Source organism: Carcharhinus amblyrhynchos, chromosome 26 (genome assembly GCF_965287045.1).
Source record: "Carcharhinus amblyrhynchos chromosome 26, sCarAmb.v2.hapA, whole genome shotgun sequence".
Classification (NCBI taxonomy): Eukaryota; Metazoa; Chordata; class Chondrichthyes; order Carcharhiniformes; family Carcharhinidae; genus Carcharhinus; species Carcharhinus amblyrhynchos.
Genome location: NC_137349.1, coordinates 42,265,872 through 42,283,593, shown reverse-complemented (window position 1 = coordinate 42,283,593; position 17,722 = coordinate 42,265,872). Strand labels below are relative to the sequence as shown.

The 17,722-nt window shown below is 42.5% G+C and overlaps 2 protein-coding genes across 3 annotated transcripts in view; one reads left to right on the top strand and one right to left on the bottom strand.

Annotated features, from left to right (window-relative positions):
- LOC145358690 (low-density lipoprotein receptor-like) overlaps positions 1-4,589 on the top strand; it is a 52,636-nt gene extending 48,047 nt beyond the window's left edge. The window contains exon 13 of the mRNA XM_080212913.1: positions 1,060-4,589. Within this exon, the coding sequence (XP_080069039.1) occupies positions 1,060-1,072 (13 nt within the window). The 3' untranslated portion in view covers positions 1,073-4,589. The remainder of the gene's footprint in view (positions 1-1,059) is intronic.
- A 6,918-nt stretch (positions 4,590-11,507) lies between these two features.
- The window catches only part of LOC145358877 (DNA-binding protein RFX2-like), a 116,977-nt gene continuing 110,762 nt past the window's right edge, over positions 11,508-17,722 (bottom strand). For both annotated transcript variants that reach the window (XM_080213238.1, XM_080213239.1), the window contains exon 17: positions 11,508-16,339. In XM_080213238.1, coding sequence (XP_080069364.1) covers positions 16,194-16,339 — 146 coding nt within the window. In that variant the 3' untranslated portion in view covers positions 11,508-16,193. The remainder of the gene's footprint in view (positions 16,340-17,722) is intronic.

Genomic DNA, 17,722 nt, shown 5'->3' with positions numbered 1-17,722 from the left:
TCTGGATGTATCCAACATGGATTGTCCTTTTCCTTATAGCAGCCAGGAAAAAGCAGAACAGATGGGACTTGACGTGTTTCTGAGGATGAGGATATAGAGGACCATGTGCCCTTTCTGTGACATTGAGACTGAAACAGTGGTGCCATTTATTTTAAATACTTGCAAAAGATTTTTTTCAAAAAACCGAACGCCCAAAATCTGAAGCAGTGATCAGCAGAAGCACTGAGATATGAACCTGCCCTGGTGCTGCCTGATCTGTTGTGTGATCTAGCTTGTCCTGCCTTTGATAACATTGTGTGCCAGTAAAGATCTCCTATTTCTACACGTAGAGCCCCTTCCAAAAGGACAAGCCCTGCCTTGCTCACATTTAAAAATAAAATGGTTCCAAAGGAGTTCTCGTACTGACTTGAACCAAATCGTTATGCCCAGAGTTAATGATCACTGAGAGGACTCATTGTGACACAGACCGTGACGGGATCTCTCTTCAGTTGGTTAAAGCTTCAATGTTTTATGTTGGGGAAATTGTAGTTGGGGATTTTGCAAATGTACAGCTTTTGTCACTATGGATAACATGGCTCCAACTCTCATCTCTGTGACATTTATGTAGTCCATCCCCACTCTAGTATTAGCTGAGATTTCCTATGTTGTGCAGTTTTGTTGGAGTTCTCCAATATTGCTGAGGCAGTCTTTCACTCGGATCCCTCACCCTTCAGGGTTACTGGAATAGCGATGGGACAGTTTGTAGTGAAATGTCAGTCTTGAAAGGTTCAAATGGGAATTTTGCAGATTCTGCTAAAGCAGAAATTTTGAAGATAGTGGTTTATGTTAATCCAGAATAATCTGATTTGATTTTGAATTGGAGATCAGTGGAAAGGTAGCAGATTTTAGATCTGACTCAGCACCCAGTTCAATGATGAGAATAATAACCAATTAACAGTGAGCCTGTGAGATACAAACTAGATGTGGTGGAATTGTATTGCAGATGTGCCATGTTGATACTTGGTGAAGGTTCCTTATTGATTCAGCTGATTTTCACCTGACACTCATTTGTTTTCCCAGGTCTTTGCTATAGTGTGAAGAGGAAGAGGTCCGACATTGTCCGTTACAAGAACAGGATTTCCAATCGCAGCAGAGATTCCTGCGGTTAATGTTGTTGGTGAAATGACTGTGAAGCCTTATCCAGTTAATTATTAATTTTATTGCTCAGGGCATTGGTATTTATTTGTAAATTTTGTGGGAAGTATTGTTTTGATGCGAAGGAAATGTGTCCAAAAAATGATTTCAGCAATATTCCATCAATAACCTCACTGGCCATGACTTCACTGGGACATAGCCAGGAACTGTCATTGAACACATACAAACCTTCCATCTGCTGACAGAGCTTATTAACCCAACTACAAACTGCTGCCGTTAGAGAGATTTGGGATTTCTTAGACACATTCCCAAAGTATTAACTCCGTTAAAATTCGCTACGGGTATTAGCTTAATATTGAAGTTGACATTTGCTGTAGAACTTGGGTATGAATTGGAAATTTAAGGACGTTGCCATGGGTTTAGTTTATAGCTAGATATTGTCTCTTTATTTCCCAATGTGTTTGTGGAATTCGGAGTGAGACATGCCTCCCTCACATGGTTTAGTGACTACACAGATTATTGGTGAGGATTTGGAGGGTATTGATTGAAATCCTGGGACAGGTACTTGGTAAAACTTCAGTAGCTGGGAAATTTGTTCAAATGTGAACCAGGCTAAAGCTTTAGAAACCTAATTTGCCACTTGCCTAGTGCTGCTAAGGAGTTTTCTGTTACAAGGTGAAAATATTAATAAGTTAGAAAGGACCTCCACATTAACAGGAATATCTCAATGTGTCTGGGGGCATCCCTGCTCCTGTACTTTCAGCTTCAGATTGTTAGTGATTTTAAATGACTCAACAAGGATGTGTTCAATTCTGTAACCTTGCTGGAATTATTAAGTAATGGTGAACGTGACCATTTTCAAACAATTTGAGACTATTTTAATTATGCTAAAAAGAAGTTTGCTTTAAGACAAGAATAAGTTTGAATTCTATACTTGAAGGTGATGGAATTTCAGCACTGTGAAGGAGTTCAGTTTCAATGTAAGCAGAATGAATACTCGGTATAATCCACAGGACCAGGATCTTCACTACAGTGGACAGGCTTAGCTGACACCTGGGTTAGAAAGGGGAAAGTGTCACAGTATTGCTGCAGAGGTGTTGACACTTCATTCTGACTCGGGTGGGGTTTAGAAAGATGGCGTGAAATATCGTACAGAAATGTGGAATTCTGAAACAGCCAAGCAAAGTCAGTCAGCACCTGTAGGGTGAACAGTGATGTTAAAAAGTGAAGGGTTAAAAGATTAACTTGCACTTGTTTAGAAGTGGGAGTTAGTTCTAATATGGAAGAGTTGATCTCAGGAAGTTGGGGAATTTAGATGGTTCTTCAACATCATTGAAGGATGTCTCTTTCTGGAGGCCAGTCTCGATTTCCTCTGACTGGCGTACATGTTTTTCTCACCTCCTTGTTTTGCTGGTTTTCAGCATTGCAGAGACGTCTGAAACATTTAACCTGCTTTTTTTGCTATGTAACAAACCAGCACTGTTTTTAAAACTGTAAATTGAATAGACTTGAAAGGGTTTTAATAAGCTAACTTCATTCTTTACCATTTTAAAATATTTTTTCCAAGATTTTTTGTGTGTTTGGTAAGAATTTACAAATTGCAAGCTGTGCTAAACTATCAGTTGTTACATTTTGCCTGAGTCCATTTGCCATTTGTTCTCAGATTTCCCTGAAAGTATATTATACACATTTAATTTGCTCAGTATGGTTCATCAATGGACTGGCTGTATTCTGTCACTGGGCCTAATTCCTACTCCATAAACAGGAAAGCAACATCACCAGAAGCATCAAGATGTCCTTTGGCTGGGTTGCTGCTGCTGTCTGTATGACTGACTCATTGCCCTTGTCTAGGGTAGGAATTGCACTAAAATCAGCTGGGACGTCCCCCTCTATATCTGCCCTGGAATAAAGTTTATCTCTGTTCTTGCCACTGTGTAAATAGCAGACTCTTAATAAAGCCGCAGGAACTATTTCCAGCACAGACTTCGCCAACATAAAACGCTGGTTACTTACATTCAGTGTTCATCTTTTGTTTTGTCATTATTTATTTCCTGAACACCAGACATGATAGGTCAGTGATGTAAAAAGCAGGATGTGTCAGCTCCTGTAGCAGAATTATTTGTCTCTTTACATCACTATAAATGACTGGCATCTTTGTTCCTGCTTCAATCAGACTTCACAAAGTAAGCAATTATTTTCAATCAATAATTTGTGGAAAAGGATTGTCTTTGCCAGGAATATTTCTGATTTTATTTTTCCCCCAGTTGTGGATAATTTTGTAGAACTGGATGTAATTGTGGCATCAATTGTACGGTTCATTTATTGCTGGTTAGAAAAGGGTTTCTGTGTCGTACATGCTGGTGGTCTGCACTGACATCAAACTGCTAATAAAATACATACAGGCTCGTGCCTGCGATTCCCATACCGAGAGCAACTGATTCCAGACATTGCACATATTCCCAGAAACTGATCCCAGCCATCCCTCCCGTTCCCAGCTGCCGATCGTGGCCATCCCTCCCGTTCCCAGCTGCCGATAGAAAACAGTGTCACTTTGCTTGGGTTGAATTTTAGCTTCTGCCAGCAACTGGCTGTTGAGTTCTGGTCAATCCCCTCATCTTGATATCGGCAACACCAAATAAAACTGGCGGGTTTTTTCTTTAAATGTAATGTTTAAAATGTATACAAACCAGTCACACTCCACTTTGTCATGTGTCTACTGACACAACCAGACTATCTGATCCACCAAAATCACCATTAGTCACTGACTTGTCCTTCAGGCCTAATCTCTCTCTCTCTATCATCCATCCACCTTTCCATCCATCTACCCTCATGTCCTCATCAGCCATAATTTTAAACTTACTGCCCTTTATAGAGCAGTGTCTGATTTCCCGCAGAGGTTGCTGATAAATAAACAGGTGACTAATCCACATGGCCAACTTTAAGAGTAAATTCACTCCCCAAATTCTTTTCCACTCTGCCTCCTGCAGTTTAACCTCAGAGCAAAACTGACATAGGATCTAATCTTTGGCTACATGTCAGCCACCCATCAGCTCCAGAGAATACATTTGATAAGCTAATTACACTGTTGTATAAAAAGAAACTGTTTGCTGCATACGTACATGAATCTGTTCCAGAATTGCACTTAAATTGTTCACTGAATCTAGTGAGATAGTAGATGTTGATTTGAATCAAGGAGATTGTTGTGAGTTATCTCCTTCATGCACTGCTCAATGACCATTACATCTCAGCTTCTGTCTTTGGCAGGAATGCAGGAAGATTGAATTCAATGTGTTGTGATGAAAAGTGAAAATATGGTCCAGCCTTTTCATTACTTGAATTGTTAATTGACTTAATAGTTGCCACTGGTGCTGTTAACTGATTTGTTCTTTAATAATTGAATTAAACATTGATTTCTGTCAGTAATGAATTAAAATCCCAATGTAACATTGGATTAAATTGAACTTTATGCACCTTTCTTTGCTGTGTCTGAGAGGGGTGGGTTTGCTATGGTGTTAATTGTAACTTTTCACGTAGGTTCAATCCTGATTCGGTCGTCTCGATCCACCCTGACTGGTTCAGCCGCCTCCACCACCCTGCTGTGAGTTGTGATCTTGCCCAGTTTAAATCATTTAGCCTAAGCTTTCTGGGAATCTACAAACCAACATTCTGGAGTACATGAAAAGTTGCTGTGGGAAAGACACTATTTATCCCACTGAACTTGAGTCCAATTTTCTGTTTGTTCTGATGCTGACTGTAACAGATTGGAATTGCTATTTCCCAATTCATTTTGATCTGGAAACTTGGACACTGCTGCTTCCCTTGTTAGACAATCTCAGATTGCTTCCTGAATCACCACTCGGATGATGTACAATGTCTGGAAGCATCCACTATTGTAACATTAGTCTATAATGTGTCTACGTCTCTGTTCCATCTGCATCAGTTCCATTTTCTTTCCATTGAAAGAATTATAGAGTAGTTACAGCAGAGGCCATTCAGCCTGCTGTGGCAATGCTAGTTTTCTCCCTGTAGTCCTCCATCATCAGATAATGATGCAATTCACTTTAGACCAGAGCATTCCAGACATTAACCTCTTGTCCAGACTGAACTAGATTCTGACACTAACCCCGAGTCTCCTGACATTTACCGCCCCCCCCCCCCTCCACATTCCGACATTAACCCTGAGGGTTAATTTACCACCCTGGATTCTGACATTTTACCCTCTGCCCTCTCAGATTCTGGCATTAACCTCAGTTGGGCCCCAACATGTATCCTGCCCAATTCCAATGTTAATCCCCTCCCTCCCTCTCCCCAGGCTTCCCCGGCCTCTGTCTCTCTGAAGACAGCTCTGAAGAAGAACACCCAGATTTGAAACATTGGCTGAATTTTCTCTCAATAGTCATGATGTGGAGATGCCGGCTTTGGACTGGGGTAAACACTAAGAGTCTCACAACACCAGGTTAAAGTCCAACAGGTTTATTTGTTAGCAGAAGCCACTAGCTTTCGAAGTGCTGCCCCTTCATTGGGTGAGTGGGATTTCAGTTCACAAATGGGGCGTATAAAGACAGTGTCACCTAAAAATGAATATGAGAAGATGTTTACATTGAGCTAAACACAATGGTTCCTGAATCAGTCAACATATATGAAACCAGTTGTGGGCATTGGAAGTTACCATCAGAACTCATCTAATCATCTCAGAAAGGACAGCACGACTAGAGCGCACAGCCTCAAGATAAGGGGGGTGCAGTTTAGATCAGGGTTGAGGAGGAACTTCTTCACTCAAAGGGTGGTGAATCTCTGGAATTCTCTGCCCGTTGAAGTGGTGGCGGCTGCCTCGCTAAATATATTTAAGTCACGGGTAGATAGGTTTTTGGTAGGCAAGGGAATTAAGGGTTATGGGGAGTTTAATGCGGAGAAGTGTGAGGTAATTCACTTTGGTAGGAATAACAGATGTGTCGAGTATAGGGCTAACGGGAGGACTTTTCCAGGTGTCTCGCTATTTCTTCTTTGACCAATTCAAGCATTTTACCAACTACAGTCGTGAAACTAACTGGCCTATAATTCCCTGCCTTTTGTCTGCTACCTTTTTTAAACAGCGGCGTAACATTAGCCGTTTTCCAATCTTCCGGCACTTCCCTGGAATCCAGCGAATTTTGGTAAATAATCACTAAGGCATCCACTATCACCTTTGCCATTTCTTTCAGAACCCTGGGATGCATTCCATCCGATCCTGGGGACTTGTCCACCATCAGTCCCATTAGTCTATCAAGCACTACCTCTCTAGTGACAGTAATCGCATTCAGGCCCTCAACTCCTTCTATCTTTAATATCCGGCAAACTATTCATGTCCTCCTCCGTGAAGACCGAGGCAAAAAACTTATTTAAGGCCTCAGCCATTTCCTCACCTCCCACCACTAAATCCCCCCTCTCATCCTCTAAGGGTCCAACATTCACCCTAGCCAGCATCCTCCTCTTTATATATTTGTAAAAACTCTTACTGTCCTTTTTTATATTCAGTGCTAGTTTAGCTTCATAGTCTATCCTTCCTTTCTTTATCAACTTCTTAGTCATTCTTTGTTTTTAAATTTTTCCCAATCTTCTAATCGCCCACTACTTTTAGCCACTCTGAACGCATCAGCTTTTAATTTAATACTCTCCTTTATTTCCTTCGATAACCACGGCTGATTATCCCTTCTCCTACATTCCTTCTTTACCATTGGAATATATTTCTGCTGAGCACCAAGAAAGATCTCCTTAAAGATCCTCCACTGTTCCTCAGCCGTCCTACCAACCAATCTGTGCCCCCAATCTACATTTGCCAATTCCTCTCTCATCCTATCGTACTCCCCTCTGTTCAAACAGAGGACACAGGTCCGGGATCCTACTTTCTCATCCTCCATCTGCATCAAAAACTCAACCATACAATGATCACTTGTCCCAAGAGGATCCCTCACAACAAGATCCCTAATTCTTCCTGCCTTGTTACACAACACCAGATCTAAGATAGCTCGCTCCCTCGTTGGTTCCGTCACACACTGTTCGAGGAAACTATCCCGGCAGCATTCCAAGAACTCTTCCTCAAGCCCACCGCGTCCAACATGGGTCAACCAATCAATATCGCCGCTCCATTCCTGCACGCATCATTTATCTGCTTGTTTATAGCCCGCCCCACCTCTAAGTTATTATTTGGGGGCCTGTAGACCACACCCACCAGTGTCTCCCTCCCCTTACTGTTCCTTATCTCCACCCACAACGATTCCACGTGACTCCCTCCCCCAGATGACTGCAGATTTTTCCTTACAGTAAATCATTAAGCTATGGTCTTTAATGTAACAACACTTATGAACATTTCTTCACACATGAAAAAGATAAAATTACAAACATCAACTGCGAGAATTAAATTAATCAACAAAATTAATTACCAGCTGTATTAAATTACAGTTCCATAAACCCTACAGAGTTATTGTTGCAAGAATAAAGGCAGCCGGCGAATGGAAATTATATTCCAAATGGTACTGGGTACTGATAACAGCACAGCAAGGCCAAGAAAATCAAAACAAGCAAAAAATGCTATCATATTACACAGCAAATTATACCAGTAAATTTGACAATAATTTAAGCAGCAGTCACATATTGACATTTATAAATGCCTGGTATAGGGAGTTGTTGGGGGTGCAGGAGGTCGGGGAAACTGGAGTGGCACGGCTGAAGATATCTGGATACAGTCCCAGGACCGACATCCCCGGAAACCGCAGGGGAAACAGGCACTGGTGTGGCTGCCTTGATGTGGAGACGCTGGTGTTGGACTGGGGTAAACACAGTAAGAAGTCTGACAACACCAGGTTAAAGTCCAACAGGTTTATTTGTTAGTAAACCCACAAGCTTTCGAGGTTTTCCTCTTCGTCAGGTGAATGGAGAGTACTTGACCAGCTTATCCCCAGCCCCTGGCCTCCACCTCTGTAACACATTCTCTGTAACTTCTCCATTTTGGCTTCTGTTATTGAAGGGTTCAGAGTGCTGGAGAAGCTCTGGTAGGTCCTTCCCTCCCACTCAACACAAATCATTCCCCAGATCAGGATGCAACCCTCGGTACAGGAATCGCAGTGTTTTGAGAAATACCCAAACAATTCATAAACACTGAGGGAAACTTCTCTACATAATCCATCCTTATCAGGATCCTGTACCTGCTGTGTATCCTCTACCCATGAATATTTAGAATCCTGGTTATTAAAATACAGTCTGGAGAAAATAAAACTCAGGCTGTTCCCCAGGGGTCCAGGAAAGGCAGCGAGGGGGCAACTGTCTCACCGGTACTGGGGGGGGGGGATCCCCGCTGTCAGGAACATGGGCGGGGGTGTTGACCCATGTGGAGGTGGGTGGGGGGGGGCGTGGTTTGTGTGGCCTCCGTTGGACTCGACTGTGAATTGCTGAAGGAGGATTCAGGGGGTGAGCAATCTTCATCATCCTGTTCAGTAGGAAGGGACTTTTTTTGTTGTTGTGAGAAGCTGTGGAACCAAAATCTTGGTTTTAACATCTCGCTAACAATTCCTTAGTTCCTCAGACCTTCTAACATTCTCTAAACCTCTTTTCATTGACTCATCCAATCGTTTCTGCATCCATTCGCCACTGGAAATACACAGACTATCTCTCTCTCTTACCTGTTCCTCTACTCTTTAACAAACATCCCAAACTCTCCCAGTGGTCTCTATTAAAGGCTCTGAAAAGATTTCTTAACCTGTCTCCACGTCACCCATTTCAGAATGTGATTCACTCTCTTGCCCATGGTGCACACACACACTCACACACTCAGTGTTCCCTTTGGGAAGAAGCTCACGAACCTTCTGTAATAAATTTCCCAGGATCAAACAGGGGATCTGTTCTATCCTGCTAGCTGGCCTCAGATACAGTTACACACAGACAAAAAACCAACACAGACAAGACAGTCAGGACTAATGAAAAGGCTAACAAAGGATTAAAACACAATTCGAGCAATGGGAGATGATCTGGCTCAGAGCTATCAGATATAACAGCAAAACCATCTGAATGGATTTGGAATTAGGGAATCACTCAAACCAGGACCACGGTTCTCCAGGGACGCCAACTCAGAAAAATGTCCAACCCCCAATCCTTAGCTGTACCCTCAAGGGACTCAAACCCTCACATTGTGCTTACCCTGGTCATGTCTACACAGGATATTGTCCTGGCCAAGTTGGCTCAATGCCCAAAAGTCCAGTCTCCAAGCCCTTGGTCAGAGAGGCACCACCTTCCTTCTGGTGTAGACACGCCAAGGGTTTGCAATCTCAGTGGAACCTCCAAAAACAATTCTGTCTTTTAAAAAGCATTTAGACAGTTACATGGGTAATATTGGTATAGAGGGATATGGGCCAAACATGGGCAATTGTGACTATTTCAATGGTAAACACTGGGCAGTATGGACAAGTTGGGCTGAGGGGTTTGTTTCCATTCTATAAACCTCTATGACTTTATGATTCCACACACAAAAATCAGGTCAGTTGCTGCTTGGAATCTTTGAGAGGTAATTATCTCTGTGTCTCTGTCTCTTGATTTGGAGACTGAGGTCTGCTAGAAAATGGATCTCTTCATTTGAAGTTCTGCTGTTTGGGGGTGGATCTTTCTCTGGAAGCTGCTGTATGGGAGTTGGAAACCAGATGTCTTTCTGTATCTGACCAGCGGGTTTAAAATATTGGAAATGTAGCATCCACATTAGCATATCTGTTTTTGTGCTGATTCTGAAGAACATAAGAAATAGGAACAGGAGTAGGCCATCTAGCCCCTCGAGCCTGCCCCGCCATTCAATAAGATCATGGCTGATCTGAAGTGGATCAGTTCCACTTTCCCGCTTTCTCCCCATAACCTTTAATTCCCTTGCCTACCAAAAACCTATCTACCCGCGTCTTAAAAATATTTAGCGAGGCAGCCCCCACCACTTCAACGGGCAGAGAATTCCAGAGATTCATCACCCTTTGAGTGAAGAAGTTCCTCCTCAACTCTGTTCTCAACTGCCCCCCCCCCCTTATCTTGAGGCTGTGCCCCCTAGTCCTACTGTCCTTTCTGAGTGGGAAGAATCTCTCCACCTCTACCCTGTATCCAGTACCTTCAGCTATGTCTATAATCAAGTGGAGTGAATCATATTTGAGGAAGACTGACATCTGTAATGCTGGGGACCTCAGGAGGAGGCCAAGATGGATCACCCACTTGGCACTCCTGTTGGGACAGAACATATTCAGGGCTGGTGATGGTGCTGCGTAGGACATTGTAAAATATGGGGTGGGGTCTTCTGTTTCAACCCTGTGGCTTCTGCCAGCAGCGTGGGGTGGGATTGATGAGAAATCCCAGTGACAGCAGCAAAGCCAGAAGGTTCCACCGCCAGCCAACAGCATCCTGTCTCCCACCACAGAGAGAAATACCACAAGGAGACCAGAGAATCCCAGCAATGATTCCATGAGTATAACTAAGTAAGATTGTTGCTTGACTAGTTAGTGAGACAGCTTTCTCAATTTTGACACAAGTGCCCAGATATTTGTTTAAACTTTTGAGGGTTCATGGGGCTGGGTTTGCTGCCGTCATTTCTGGTTCCTTGGCCAATGTCGAGTGATCCGACTGGTTTGATTTTTTTTATCCGATCTGATTGAATACAACTGTCTCGTTCAGCTATTTGAGAGTCAACCACATTGCTGTGGCTCTGGACCACGATGTGGAGATGCCAGCATTGGACTGGGGTAAACACAGTAAAATGTCCGACAACACCAGGTTTAAGTCCAACCGATTTATTTGATAGTAAACTCGCAAGCTTTCGGGGTTTGCCCCTTCGTGACCCTGTAATGGTAAGATTCAATGTTAAACGGTGAAGGCAAACTCTTGATGATGAAAGATTTGGGATCCACAGGAGAGTCTGGGGATTGAACATTGAACGGATGTGGTTTGGATGTGCCGGTTAGGTTGATTGGCTATGCTAAGAAATTGCCCCTTAGTGTCCAGGGATGCGTAGGTTAGAGGGATTAGCAGATATGATTTGGGGATATGGGGGTAGGACCTGGGTGGCATTGTGTTTGGTGCACTCGATGGGTCGAAGGGCCTCTTTCTGCACTGTAGGGTTCTATGGATATGGAGCCTGACTGGAAGCTGTGCAAGGTGATGTCTCAGGGTAGGAGAGAAAGAGTTCTACATCCCCCTGGCAACTCTCAAACCACTGACATTAGATATGCAATTATTAAGAGTTGCTGCTAAATCAATTGCTTTTTGTCAAGTGGTTAATTATTCAAACAAAAAGAACAATGTAGGAACATTGGAAAGCAAAGTATCAGAAGCAGAATTTATAAATGACAACACACAAAAACTCCAGAAAGTTTCTTTAGGCGATTCTATTTGTACCAAATCTCAGGAAAGCTTTAAACCAACAATAATAATCACAATGCACAAAATGTTAGAATTTCATTTTTTACATCAATTTATACACATATTACAGATAACCCTAACCAGTTTCATCTTGTAAGTTAGACTGACCAAGGTCACTTCATATGATAAACTACATGAAAAGAATAAAAACAGACCTGTGGAATCAATTCCTAGTTTTACAAATTAAAATACAAAGAATATGCAAACAGGAGAATCTATACATCTTAAAACAACCCCAATCCCAATGAGACAATGCAGAACACAGGAGTTAAAACTAATTCAGGCACCCCAATTGACCAGTTGACAAAACTCAGGTTTACTTGCTTTGATAATTCAACAATGAATCAGTTCATTCCGAGGCAGGAGAGGTGCTGCATAAATACAACAATATTCATGTTGGCTTTGAGTTTATAACAAAGACACACTGCTACAGGGAGTAAAGATTTACCCTAATGCTATCTCCAGCTGTGCAATGTGCATGTTTCAGTGATAAATTAATGAGGCAAGGTCCAGTGAGAAGGGCACCTGTGGGCTTATGCACAATCCTGAGGCTTGGTGTTGTAACAAGCTGTGGTGTCCCAGAAATGTTTGCTCCCCATCCCTTTCTTTAAATGTTTGAAATAGAATGATTTTCGGTCACATTTCAGTTGCTTAACATCTGAAAAAGTTTCCAGAGCACTGTAATAAAATGAATGGAACTAATCAACTGGGAAGAACAGTCTGATGTGTCATTCTGCATAAGCAGTAAAGATCACTCAGGCTTTTCAGCACAGTGACTGTGGAAGGTCTCAGCCTGAGTGCTGGATACTGAAGTAGAGGAAATGACCCAGTTAATTTGTCTGACTGAAGCCCATCAAGAACAAGCTGCAGACAGTTTGCAGTTGGTACTGCAGCTCCGTCCCGCAGTAGGTGAGGTTAATGTGTTATCTGTAGCTGGACTAAAACATTGATCAGAATGAAACTACATAACGCCCAGCACTGGTTTGAATCTCACAGTAAAGTTACATCCCTTCAGTTACCTGCCGGTAATTCTGCTGCAGTCTAACCTTTAAATCAGCTTCTGTCCACAGGTCTGACTGTAGAAAGTTACAGAGAAATGCTGCAATATTAGCTGTAATACCTGGGGCAGGCCAAAGTGTCAGTCAGCTGCGTGAAGCCCCAAGTTCAAGTGTGAAACCACACACAGCCTCCCAGCAGCAGCAGCAGCCTTGGGCTAACAAACTATGTGCCGGTCATCACATAAAGAAAGGGACAGGCCCACAAGGTGGCAGTGAGAATTACTGCACATCAGCAGGAATGTGGACTGCACAGGTTACTGTGGCTACATTTATATTGATGCAGAAGTCAGCAGTGTGCAGTGCTGAAGTAACCCCAGGTGTTTTTTTTATTGCACAACGCTCAAAGCATTAACAGGTTGGTAGGTCTTTGTTGGACAATGTACAAAGGGTATAAAGAACCAAGGAGGGTAAATGGAATTAAGACACGGTCAGTCAGCAATGATCTAATTTAGTACGATGGAGGGGTTGAATAGTCTCCACCTGTTCCTATGTCTCCAGAAAACCAGAATGGCCAGAAAAGCTGAGTGCACTGAACCAAGAAACATGCCACATGAATCACTGTTTTCAAAAATATTGTGCACTTATCACATAATGATCAAGATCCTGCAACTTTTAACCTTTGCAAAGTAACCCCTTGCCAACTGGTTTGGGTATTTTTTGCTCTATTGCAAAACTGTGCACTACACAAAGTAGAAGTTTACAACACAGAAATCCTTCGCCTCGGCAAAGGGAGGTAAAAAAAAACAAAGAACGAGTGCCTATTTTGGGAGCACTTGGTTTTACCAAAAAAGAGAATACATCTAAAAAATTTACATCAGTGTATTTTTCAAACAGCTTTTTTTAAACTGAAGCAAAAGTGATGACACAAAACAATTCCCTGGAAAATGACAGCGAATTCATCTTTTGTCAGCCTGAGCTGTAGAGAATTGATTCGAAACATCGGACATTTAAAGATAAATTTTGGTTTAAAACAAAACTTCTGGGCCAGACGTTCATGTGAATATCCACTTAGAGCAGCAGATTCCTGTTAAACCACCACAATGCACATGTTAAACCCTCCCCTCTATAAATGGAACAGACCATTCTGATAGCTTTTCACCTCAAATATACTAATGTAGTTCACCTCCATCTTAAGAGTCGATGTGAAACCTCAGATCTGGATGTATCCTTGTACATTTATGGATTTAGAAGAAAGGTAAAAGGTTTTATTCATTGCATTTAACACAATCAGTCAGTTACGCAGACAGAATAACCATCAGTTTACAATCTCCAATGGCTTTCCAGAACATTTGTTAAAACCTCATGACTAAGTTCAGAACTGTGCATGAATGGTGGATCAAAGTTTTGAGAAGTTTCATATGGTGAGACTAAACTCCATGATTCTGGTTTGAAATTTCAGGTGTAAGTGGCAACACTGCCCATTGGTGAGAGGCAGCGGCTGAAACAGTGACAGAATGTGCACCAACATACACGTCTGCAGGCAGATCAAATGACAAGATTGGACACAAACCTGGTCATTTCAAAGCATTAAAAGTTGCCAGTTTTCCATGTGATCTCATGATTACAACAATAAGACACTAAGCCGTGATGCACCAACACCTCTCCTGTAAAATGTCTCCCTTGGACAGCAGAGAAATGTACAAGAAAGTCTTTATTTGCAGCTTCACAAAAACTCATGTGTAAGAAGCTCAATGTTCAACAACTATAATAAACTAAAAGTGCACTTGTGACTATAAGGTTAATTCAGCATCCTATATGTGTGGCCCACACATCCCCAACCATGAAGCCTAACTTTCCCAAGCTGCACCAATCCATAAACACAGCTCCCCACAGGGAGAATGGGGCATCTCGGAACTAATCCACCTGGGAAACGGAGACAGGAAAAAGTCAGAAAACCCAGACCACAGGACTACAAAACTTAGTTTTCCCACCCATTCGAAGGGAGCACTGTATGTAAATTGGGTCAACTGCCCCAGTCAGATGGTTGGGTTTTGTGAAATTGATTCAATCGCAATCAGTAAAAATGATGGCTGGATGAGGAGCTGTGTACTCAACAGAAAACTTGAACACAAAAAGCCACACAAAAGCTGTGCCCTCTTCCCGAGTCCCCGTGACATTATCATATCTGGTCTCAATTGCCGTCAGACAGGTTAATGATCAAAAATCAATAACAGAACGGCCTGTTTAAGAGCAAATACACCAGAATCTGCTCTGGCCTCAACTCCAATTTCCCTTCCATTTAAGGACTGTATCAAATAATTTTTTAAAATTGCAATATAAGACACACAATTGGAGGGATAAGCGTACAAGGTACTTGTCTTCGGTTCCTTTGTATATTTAGTGATTCTAATTGTAAGAAATATGTTTGATGTTACTGAACCATCAGTAATAAAAATAGGTGTGTGTGTCAGGTTTGAAAAGTTAGTTCACAGTCTCTGGGTCTCAGACCATTGCAGGCACATTTCATTGAATATCCCAGTATTTTCCCTAAGGCACAGTGTAATGCATGTACTGGTATCCCTGATGCACGAAATGGAATCATACCTCAATAAAGGCATGCATTTAACTCGTCACTAGCTAATGTATTGATTAGCTAGGCTCATTGTTAACCAGGAAATGGGTCAAATAAGGCAATTTTCCCCAGTAAGTAACAGCATGCTGAGAAAAGTTTGCTGGAGCTGGTAAGTCAGAAAGAACCAAAGTGTCTAAGATTGAAGGCAATTGAGAAAACTGCTAGGTTAATCCAGCTCAGACTCCATGCTCATTGCTAAGCAGAAGTAGCTGAAACTGTAGCTACACTTTGCCTGTCTCCCAGCTGAAGGAAGTGAACTGCTCAAAGAGCGAGATTTCACCCTCTGCCGACTAATCTTCTACCTGCAGCTAGTCAGCACAGGGGCAGCAGAGGAGTTCTCCTGCTGGTGTGCTGTGCCCTGTACTGACAGGAGTCTGATTCTCAGGGAGTCAGCCACACTCCATGGGCACCTCCCTACGCATGCAGATTCATTTTTTGGACAAAAGGAACACAGAGAGCACATCTGAAGAAAGACTGCAGTGTTATTGTCAGCCTCTGGATTGCAGTGGAGTGGGGAAGATACATAAACAATTAAAAAAGTAAACCTTTTCTTGTATTTACAAAAATAGAACACCGAGTTTTCTGCTGTACTCAAATTAGTTCCTAACTGCCTTTGCCTTTCCCATCACTAGTTCTGCAATAACAAATAAAGCATAACTGTGAAATAGAGTTGTAAAAAACCTAAACCATTTTTGTCTGTGTTAATGGTCACAGCAAACTACTTGTTTTGGACTCTGCCCACTAAGCAGCTCCAGCTATTTAATTCCAGTGGACAAGGACTCGTTTGGCTGTTCGTCCTGCGATCGTCACTGCCCTGATGACTTGTCAGTCACATCATCTACCATTGCAGACAGCTACTGAGGGCTGGAGATGTGATACACGGGACTAATCTGGGAACCCTGTACATTTAGTTTCTGTGGTCTCCAGCCATTGTCTGGAGGTTGGGCTAGTCTTTCTGACCCACTGTCCTAGAACAGTGTTTCACTGGAGGTTTCAAATGTTTCAGTCCAATCAGATTATATTGAATTCATCAGTTCCTGATGCGCAGAGACGTCCAGCTCCTGAAGGGAATGGTTAAGGTCCACACGCTCCCGTTTGACAGGTGGCTCACTCACTCCTCTCGAATCAGTATCCACCTCACTTTCCATCCCACTCCCGTCATCTGTTCAAAAATTCATTTAAAGCAGAGTTACAAACTGCCAAAGTTAGATTTTGGATTGTAAATTCCATCCCTGATCAGCAATGTGGCCAGAAATGATCAAATTAGCACATTAATCAAACATCAAATCATTCGCTGATGACACCAAGATTGGTGGAGTAGTGGATGAGGTGGAGGGCTCTTGTAGGCTGCAAAGAGACATGGATAGGATGCAGAGCTGGGCCGAAAAGTGGCAGATGGAGTTTAACCCTGATAAGCGCGAGGTGATTCATTTTGGTCAGACAAACTTGAATGTGGATTACAGGATCAACGGCAGGGTTCTGAGAAATGTGGAGCAACAGGGAAATCTTGGGGTTCATATCCACAGATCTCTGAAGGTTGCCACTCATGTGGATAGAGCTGTGAAGAAGGTTTATAGTGTGTTAGCGTTTATTAACAGGGGGTTTGAGTTTAAGAGCCGTGGGGTTATGCTGCAACTATACCGGACCTTGGTGAGACCACATTTGGGATATTGTGTTCAGTTCTGGTCACCTCACTATAAGAAGGATGTGGAAGCATTGGAGAGAGTGCAGAGGAGATTTACCAGGATGCTGCCTGGTTTGGAGAGTACGTCTTATGAGGAAAGATCGAAGGAGCTGGGGCTTTTCTCTTTAGAGAGGAGGAGGATGAGAGGGGGATAGATAGAGTGGACGTGCAGAGACTATTTCCTCGGGTGGATGTAGCTGTTACTAGGGGGCTTAACTTTAAGGTTCGTGGTGGGAGATATAGAAGTGTTGTCTGAGGTAGATTCTTTACTCAGAGTGGTTGGGGTGTGGAATGCGCTGCCTGCTGTGATAGTGGAGTCAGACACTTTAGGAACTTTCAAGCGGTTATTGGATAGGCACATGGAGCACACCAGAATGATAGGGAGTGGGATAGCTAGATCTTGGGTTTGGACATAGCTCAGAATAACATTGAAGGCTGAAGGGCCTGTACTGTGTTGTACTGCTCTATGTTTCTATTCAAGGGACAAGTGCAGGAAAATGGGATTCGCGTGGCTTTCATGGTAGTTATTGTCAGTGCAGACTCGATGGGTTGAAGCACCTTTCCTGCGTTGGATGACGCTAGGCTATGACTTTGAAAACCATTTTTTTTCCCTCACATAGTTATTAAATTCTCTTTCTACCCAGCTTCCTTTATGTGTTTATACAGTAGGGCTACTTCAGGTAAACTATTAAAATGAACCTCCATCAATTATCCACAAATAACTGATACATTTGGGTAAAAGCATAAATCTGAAGGTTACAATACATTTTTGAATGAACATTTAACACTTGCCTTTATTTCAGAGCTTCAGGTTAAATAAATTGTTACAGATCTACTATCATGAAAACAGGATGTGCAGGG